The sequence below is a fragment of the Lygodium microphyllum genome, chromosome 15 (genome assembly GCF_053477565.2).
Source record: "Lygodium microphyllum isolate KBCC chromosome 15, Lygodium_microphyllum_v1.1.10, whole genome shotgun sequence".
Lineage (NCBI taxonomy): Eukaryota > Viridiplantae > Streptophyta > Polypodiopsida > Schizaeales > Lygodiaceae > Lygodium > Lygodium microphyllum.
The window spans coordinates 136,539,224-136,547,886 of record NC_141149.1 but is presented as its reverse complement, the minus strand read 5'-3'; the positions used below and the strand labels follow the sequence as shown (position 1 = coordinate 136,547,886).

General features: G+C 42.1%; 1 protein-coding gene across 2 annotated transcripts; it reads left to right on the top strand.

The window, feature by feature from the left end:
* Positions 1–2,666: 2,666 nt before the first annotated feature.
* On the top strand, positions 2,667–8,227 carry LOC148025119 (alpha,alpha-trehalose-phosphate synthase [UDP-forming] 5-like). 2 transcript variants are annotated; one of them, XM_087694833.1, is made up of 4 exons: positions 2,667–2,768; positions 3,469–5,584; positions 5,861–6,134; positions 6,250–8,227. In XM_087694833.1, the coding sequence occupies exons 2-4, from the start codon at positions 3,624–3,626 to the stop codon at positions 6,550–6,552; spliced, it is 2,538 nt and encodes an 845-aa protein (XP_087550959.1). In that variant the 5' UTR covers positions 2,667–2,768; positions 3,469–3,623; the 3' UTR covers positions 6,553–8,227. The 2 variants fall into 2 exon arrangements, with proteins under 2 accessions (XP_087550959.1, XP_087550958.1); XM_087694832.1 differs by having other exon boundaries at positions 2,707–3,028.
* The last annotated feature ends 436 nt before the right edge of the window (positions 8,228–8,663 follow it).

The window sequence follows — 8,663 nt, the reverse complement described above, 5'->3', positions numbered from 1 at the left end:
ATAAAGAGTGAATGCTTCGACCACCTTTAAAGTAAACAAAGCCCAAGTGCAATTTATAAGCTTTACGATCACCTTAGAAGTGACATCAAAGCCTTTTTTTATAGAAGTTAGCCCATTCTAATTTCTAGCACAATGTAACTTTGACACAAGCTTGTAAAGGGGGCCAAAGACATGCAAGGAGCTCGTACATCACTATAGTAGTACCTTCCAAAGAACCTAGTTTCTAAAAGCCTAGACACCATGTAAACCCCACATGCATACATGACCACCTTATATGCTTGACTTTGCTTTCTAGGCCCCACAACATATTGCAAAAGGATGGATCTAGAACTTCAAAGTCGATTGGATAAGTAGTTCACAAAGGACACGGTTTTTAAACACCGATGGAAATGTAAAACCACACGCATAGAGTTTCCTTTTAATCATGGCAAGGAGTCTCGGGATTGGCTTCTTGGGAATACAATAATTGATAAAGGGCAATGGTAAACATAAAGTTGCTTAATGAAACGTGTTGTGGTGTCACATTAAAGAACTTGTTAGATTTACAAGTCATTAAGTGCTGTTTATGATTTGAAACATTGTAAAAGTCCATATATTTGACATTAAGGACAAAGCATGATGATTCAACGCACTCTAAAATATGTACATTGATCCTTGGAAATGCTATAGGTATGAAGCTAGTCCCCACATCCACACTTATGTAAAGACACTCACAAGTCTTTGTTTATATTGAAAGTGCTTGTACATTGGGAGGTTATCTATAAAGTTCAAAAGGGGAGCTTGCCAGCTTAACCATAAAGAAAAGGATCACCCTTTAAATATTAAAGTTTAAGGCTTTTCTATTGAGGAAAGATCAAGGATGTGTGAGCAAAACACACACATGTCACACATGCAAAATCCAATGTGCTTCTCCACTTTGGCCAACGGACAAGAGAGAGAAACAGTGACACACATTATGGATAGGTGTATGTAGGGCCCCCATCAAGACATTATAATTTATGTAAAGGAGGTGGCATTGAATATTGAATATGAATATATGCTCATGTTGGAACTTGGGGGTGTAACTTTTTCTTTCAAACACATCACATGGAAATACCAATTCCTTGGAGGAGGGGGTGCTCTTCCATGCTCATCTCATCAGCCTTATCCATTCTTGAGAGATTGAATGTTTTGAATAAATGCAAGCATATGCCTAGGTCAACAACAACAACTTCTACTCACAACAGGATAGAGACAACCAAGCAAGCAATTAGACCTCTTTCTTCTTGCCTGTTAACTTTTTGACAGTTTGACATGTTCCTTCTCTATCACCACCAGTACCATGCTCCCTTCCCCCTTTTTTCATTTGAAGAAAAATAAACTCGTTAAAAATGAAGAATTGCATTAGAGGCCTTGCTTATGGAAAGGTCTCCAACCATTAGTTGAAGAAGTCGCTTGGACTTTTGAAAGGGTGGTGCCACTTTACTATACTTTGAAGGGCCTAGCAAGTAAATCTAGCCATGTTTTTAGGAACTCTAGATGTAAAAGAACATGCACACCACATACCTTTCACTTTTAAGACCTCCAAAAAGTCCAATAATAGTGAAGTGTGACATCGCCATAACTTGTTTCCTTCTTTACGTCAACAAGACTTATGAAATGCTTTTCAAGTGCATTGCTCATCACAGCATTGCCATCTTCTTCCCTTTCTTTCACTCAATTCTTGATCTTTTGTTACACCTAAGTAAGGGTATATCTCAACAGGGACATTGTTGGTATAACATAGCCTTTGCATATATCTTGATTGGTACAAGAGTAGTTTTGTAACTTGTGCAAGCTGTACATTGATTGCCTCATTTAGAAATGACTTGGTGACACGAAAGAAAACATACTCTAGGATAAAATTGGATGCAACTTGAAGTGTTTACTTCTTCTTCATGGTTCCAAGTACTTGCATCCCTTTTGGTGTTGGATAACATGAAGAGACATGTTAGCTACCCTCTTAAAGGGCCATGCAAACTAAGGAAACATCGATTCATGATTGATTAAGAGTGTCCAATGCTCCGTGATGGGCCTCAATGCTGTGAATGTGTTGGAGGCCTCCCTTAGGCACCCCATGCATATAAACACAATCTCTCCTTTTCAAACTAGAGGAGTTGGGTGCATAGGGGGGGGCCTTTATAATGCACCTCCTCTCTAGCGTGCACGCACATACACACACGCACATGCACACGAGGGCATTCGTATCGAGATGAATGGGTTTTTGAGTCTAGATGATGGGGCTTTAGAAGCTTCTAGCACCTCTCTCCCTCCCACTTCTTTGGTGCCACCTCCACTCCCATCAATGGCCATCATCCATGCCTTGCATTTTCTTCATCTTCTTATTGTGTGCTTGACCAATTATCTCTCATATCTTTATCCGAATGTGCCCGTTCCCCACTTTTCTACGAGTTTTAAAGAGCTAACTAGAATCCATCATCCTTTGCTTAAAATATCAAATTTTTGGGTGATTTAATATTCGAGGCGGTGGTGGTTTGGTAGTTCCATATGGCACCTGGGCAAGATGTTAGACTTGACAAAACAAACAAGAGGAATTTCTATTGATTTTTCTGGAAAATGAGGGCCCACGATATGTGTTGGTGACGTCAGCAAGGGAGGGGGGGGAGGCAAAGCTTATCCACTATTTTGAAAAACCAAGTCAGCCCACCGAAGCCCAAATCCGCTACCTACAACCTACAAGTGTTCTCACAGTGCAGGCTCTTCTGCAGTTGCAGTTCTTGGGTTCCCCTGTGTGTAGAGCTCTCTCTCTCTCTCTCTCTCTCTCTTCCATCTGGGTTATTGGGTTCCTCTGTTTCTCTCTTATATCTGGGCTTTTGGGTTACCCCCTCTCTCTCTCTCTCTCTCTCTCTCTCTCTCTCTCTCCCCCTGATTTGTCTCTGTATCTCCCCCTTTTCTATCTGATTCCTCTGTCTCTCATTCCTCTCAGAATTGCTCTCTTCTATCTGAGTCATCATTCTCTGCTTGGAACAGATTCTCCCTCTAGTCAACTGTAAGTTCAGCAGAGCATTTCGGCCCGTTTGCCTTTCTGATGATGGAAGTTTTTATTGACTTCTTTGCACATCTCTTGTCAAAAAGGGTCATACTTTCTTGATGCACTCACTTGCCTGTGTTTTCCCATTCTGCACCATCAGCTGTTTGCAATCTGAATTTGAGAGATATCGGTGCCTACTTAGCTTTTCAAAGAGTGGAGATTTTCTTTGGGTTTTTTTTCTCAGATTGATCAAAATCAGTGTTTAGGATCTGCTTCCAAGTGCGATGGTTCTGTTTTAGTTATAAGATGATTGCCTCAAATCTGTTTTAGAGAGGAACTTAATAGATAAAGAACAACAAACAACTATTTTGTTGGTTGTATTTTCTCTGTTGGCTTGATTATCTCTGTGTAGGATCTGCTTCTCTGTGCTGAATCTGTATGTGTTGGACATTTTACAGGTTTTCCCTTGCTGAACAGCAAGCCTTTTCTACCTGATCGCTTGGGTTCCTCACTCTGATCAAGAAAGGATCCACCTGATCCTTCCTCTCATTAGAGTTTGCAAGGAGTGCCCTACGTACATCCAGCAGCCTTATTTCATACACAGTGTGTTGAGATGATCTCCAGGTCGTACGCCAATCTTTTGGACCTCACAGCAAGCTATTCGCTCACTCTGTCAAGTGTGAGCAGAAACCTGCCCAAGGTGATGACAGTGGCGGGTGTCCTTTCGGACTTCCGAGATGGTGGAAGCATCAATGGGTCTCTCCCAGACACTCCGCCTGCGATCCCACATGAAAGAACTATGATTGTAGCCCACTTGCTACCTGTACAGGCCAATAAAGACTTGAATGGCTTATGGTCCTTCAGCTGGGACGAAAACTCTCTTCTCTTGCAGATTAGAGATGGCCTCCCAAAGAAAACAGAGGTTTTGTATGTTGGATGCTTGAGTGTGGATGTCGATGTTCCTGAACAGGACGATGTGGCAGCCACATTGCTTGAGAAATTCAATTGTTTGCCTGTGTTTGTTCCGCCAGATCTTAAACACAGGTATTACGATGGCTTCTGCAAACAGCATCTGTGGTCTTTGTTCCATTACATGCTTCCTATTACTCCTGAGCTTGGAGCACGATTTGACCGCAATCTTTGGCAAGCCTATGTCTCTGTGAACAAGATGTTTGCAGACAAGGTGCTAGAGATCATCAATCCAGAAGATGACTATATCTGGGTCCATGATTATCATTTGATGGCTTTTCCCACTTTTCTTAGGAAGCGTTTCTACAAGGTGAAGCTTGGCTTCTTTCTCCATACTCCATTTCCAACTTCAGAGATTTATCGAACACTTCCTGTCCGCGAAGAGATCCTGCGGGGGCTTCTTAATGCAGATTTGATTGGTTTCCATACCTTCGACTATGCCAGACACTTCCTTTCTTGTTGTAGCAGGATGTTGGGGCTTCAATTCAAATCGCAAAGGGGATATATTGGCTTAGAGTACTTTGGAAGGAAGGTAGGAATCAAGATCATGCCGGTGGGCATTCACATGGGTCTCTTGATGGGAAATCTGAAGCACGAGGAGACACAAAAAAAAGCACTTGAGTTGAAGTCACAATTTGCAGACAAGACTGTGATTCTTGGAGTTGATGATCTTGATGTTTTCCAAGGCATCAGCCTGAAACTTCTGGCAATGGAACAACTGCTGATGCAGCACCCTGAGTGGAAGGGGAAGTTGGTCATGGTACAGATTGCAAATCCAACTGGCCAGGAGATCGTTGAAGTACAAGAAGAGATCCACAGCACAGTGAAGAGAATCAATGAGGAGTTTGGATCTGAAGACTATAAACCGGTGATATTGATTCAGAGACCAGTTTCAGTTTATGAACGAATAGCGTATTATACCATTGCAGAGTCTTGTGTTGTAACTGCAGTGAGAGATGGATTGAATTTGATCCCTTATGAATACACAGCCTGCAGACAGGGAGCTGATGGCCCTGGCGAGGAAAATGCGAAACAAAGTGCACTAGTTGTATCTGAGTTTATTGGGTGCTCACCTTCTCTCAGTGGAGCTATTCGGGTGAATCCATGGAACATTAGTAGCATTGCAGAAGCCATGCATGATGCCCTTACTATGCCAGGGCCTGAGAAAGAGATGAGGCATGAAAAACATTACAGATATGTAAGTACCCATGATGTGGCATATTGGGTCCGCAGCTTCATGGGAGAGTTGGAAAAGACCTGCAAGGATCATGCACAGCACCGGTATTGGGGCATTGGATTTGGTTTTGGCTTCAGAGTTGTTGCATTGGATCCCAACTTCCGCAAGCTCTCTGTTGAGCATATTATTTCTGCCTATAAAAGGACCACAAACAGGGTCATTCTCCTGGACTACGATGGCACCATGGTGCCATGTAACTCCATTGATAAAACCCCTAGCCCTGAGATTCTTTCTTTGCTGAATGCTCTGTGTGAGGACACATCCAATCTGGTTTTCATGGTAAGTGGACGAGACAGGCACACATTGAGTAATTGGTTCTCTACATGCAAGAAGCTGGGCATATCTGCAGAGCATGGCTATTTCAACAGGTAAAATGGGCGCTCTATTTGAATTGTCTGTGTCATAGTTTTGGAAGTCCAACCACTCAAACCTATACTGCATTTGCAACTGATTGTCCACCAGGAATTAAGTCTGTGTGTTCTGGATTTTTCTTAACATTTGGGGTTTGTGAATTCTGCGATTAGGAACTAAGTCCTTGTGTTCTTGATTTTTCTTAACATATGGGGTTTGTTAATGCTGTGATTTCGTGGTTTAAATGGTGGTGATGTAACTCCATCTTTGTTTCTTTGTGCATGCACTTGCAGGTGGCCACAAGATGTTGAATGGGAAACTCCTCTTCGAGTCTCTGACTTCAGCTGGAAAGAGATTGTAGAACCTGTATTAAAACGGTACACTGAAAGCACAGATGGCTCCTACGTAGAAGTGAAAGAAAGTGCATTAGTCTGGCATTACCAGGATGCTGATCCAGACTTTGGGTCTTGGCAATCAAAGGAACTACTAGACCATTTGAAAAGCATTCTTGCTAATAAGCCTGTTGCCGTCAAAAGCGGGCATCAAATTGTTGAAATCAAGCCCCAAGTATGTATTCCAAGAATGTGCTGAGTCTCTTATGTATTGCCATTCATTATTTATACTGAACTTCCCTGTTTTTTTTTTTTTTTGTTTTAACTTCTTATGTTGTTTCTTTTTGCAGGGAGTCAGCAAGGGTATTGTGGCTGAAGATTTGCTGCGTTCAATGGTAAGAAATGGGAAGCCTCCAGGTTTCATATTGTGTGTTGGAGATGACAGGTCAGATGAAGATATGTTCGAAAGCATATCTGACATAATGGGATGCCTGTCAAAGATTCCTACGGCTGAGGTATTTGCGTGTACGGTGGGACAGAAGCCCAGTAAGGCCAAGTATTACCTTGATGACACAGTTGAAGTGGTGAAGATGCTACAGTGTCTTGCAACAGTTTCAGAGTTTCAAGCCTTGAGTGCTAACATTTCCACTTAGTTCACTGGGAGTACTAGATCCTGGTTAAACCACTTGGCAACTCATGATAGTGTTCGGTTGTTCAGGATCCCCTTGAAGAAGGTTTGGTCTCTCCTCGTGAGACGTATGTACATGTAAAGGCATGACAAGTCGAGATTTTTTCACAGGTGAAAACAGCAGTAAGCAGTCTGTTGGGATCCCTCATTACTGTAATTACATGTCAGACATAGGAATTGAACCTGTAGAATTCTTTACATTGTGTCAGAGTTTGCTCCACATTTTTGAACCGGTGGAGACAGATGCTACTCTGATCTGCTAGAAACATGCGGCCATTTGTACAGATCCCAGAGCTTTTGTTAAATATAACAGGATGTGATCTTAGAAGTCCTTTTGTTTTCCTTGAAAAAAGGTGTGGCTAGGTATATTACTTGGAAGAATTTTACAAAGAAGTACATGTGCACAAAAACCCTTTTGATGATTATTGCAACGTACAACTTCAGAAATTGCTGGTCTTCATATATGCACATCCTGTGTGTGAGCTTGTTTGGTAGTCTGCTCAATAATGTCAATGATATACTATTGGGCAAATTCATGGGGATTTGTCAAACTATGTCCAGAGTGGATGGATGAAGGCTGAAGCTTGGTTCTGAAGATTTGATGGACACCTAAGACATCACGATTCATTCGGCATACATGTCTATGGAGTTGCCATTGCTTGCTTGGGCTCACCATCATTTGCATCGTGAGGGGAAGAGTGTTTGAAAGTCACATGGCCTCCAGATTATGCTTCATCAATGACTTATGCAAGTAAGGAGACCTCCTACCGCCTTTGGGTTACTCGTCTTTTGCTCTCTCTCCTTGGCACGCTCGGTGTCTTCTCATTCATTTACCATAAGATACCTCACACCATTGAGACCAAAAGAAAGAAAAGAGAGGATGGACATACATACATACATATATCTATTATCTATACCATCTCTCATTGTCACATCTCAAGAGGCATACACTAGACTTGCTATGTCACTAATTTCCAAGCCTACATGGCATCCAAAGAACGATACCTAGACTAAAATATGCAAAACACCTTTTAAAAATCAAACTTATATGATGCCCTTTTCTCACACTCTCTCAAGATAGTAACTGTTCTCTCCCTCTCCACATGTGGTTGCCCTTTAAAGCCTCTCTCCCCACTTGCTAGTTGCACATTTGTGGAGTCTCTCTCTCTCTCTCTCTCTCTCTCTCTCTCACATGTAGTCGCATGAGATCTTTAAAGTTGGGCCACACTTGTGTGGAAGCAATATGTGACCTCTCTAAGCACCAAGGCCCACTCATCAGCCCTTTTTTGTGGTACTTCACCTAGCCCTTCTAGTCCCTCCATTTTTAGAGACTACAAGGACTCCTTCAAGCTTTACCAAGTGGTGCCACATAAATCTTTCTCTCTCCCCCCTTTGAAATGCTTGTCGAATAGTCTTTTTCTATTTTTAAATTATATTATGTAACTTTGAGATGGTGTGTTGTGTGGTAGTGTCCACACAAGTCCCAACTTTAGCCATGCATATAAGTGTGGTGGGGCTATTAACGATCTCTCTTTCTCTCTCATAAACTTTGCTTGCACATGCCATTGCTAATGTTATTTGAGCCAATGTCTCTCTCTTGCAAAGAGCTACGCATGGGCATGATTGAGCATTTGCTCTCTCTTTCTTGACATGAAACATACATACATACTATATATATATATATATATGGGTAGTTACTAGTAACTACCATGGTGTGGATGGGGAGGTGACGGTGGAAATGCAAACGGTCAAGCAACAACGTGGGTGGTATATATGGGCTAAAGGGTGACTCTCTCTCTCTCTCTCTCTCTCTCTCTCTCTCTCTCTCAATAGAGTAGGTGACAATTGTGGGCTCTCTCGGGCTGGTTACATGGGGGCGGATGGATAAGTTTGCAAAAGAAGCTAGCATTTGCTAATGTCACGACTCATGAGTTTATAGGTCTCGCATTTTGTGGCCGACGGAGATTCCATGCCTAGATTTCTAGGTGCGTTTGAAACACAAAGTGAAAATACTTTTTCACTAAGAAGTTGAGGTTGGTTACATACCAAATGGTAGATGCCCACTTTGCAAGTATT

Coding starts and splice junctions, on each gene's coding strand:
- LOC148025119 (XM_087694833.1), top strand. CDS start 3,624: ATGATCTCCAGGTCGTACGCCAATCTTTTGGACCTCACAGCAAGCTAT. Junction 5,585..5,860: donor GAGCATGGCTATTTCAACAG/GTAAAATGGGCG, acceptor ATGCACTTGCAG/GTGGCCACAAGATGTTGAAT. Junction 6,135..6,249: donor TTGTTGAAATCAAGCCCCAA/GTATGTATTCCA, acceptor TTCTTTTTGCAG/GGAGTCAGCAAGGGTATTGT.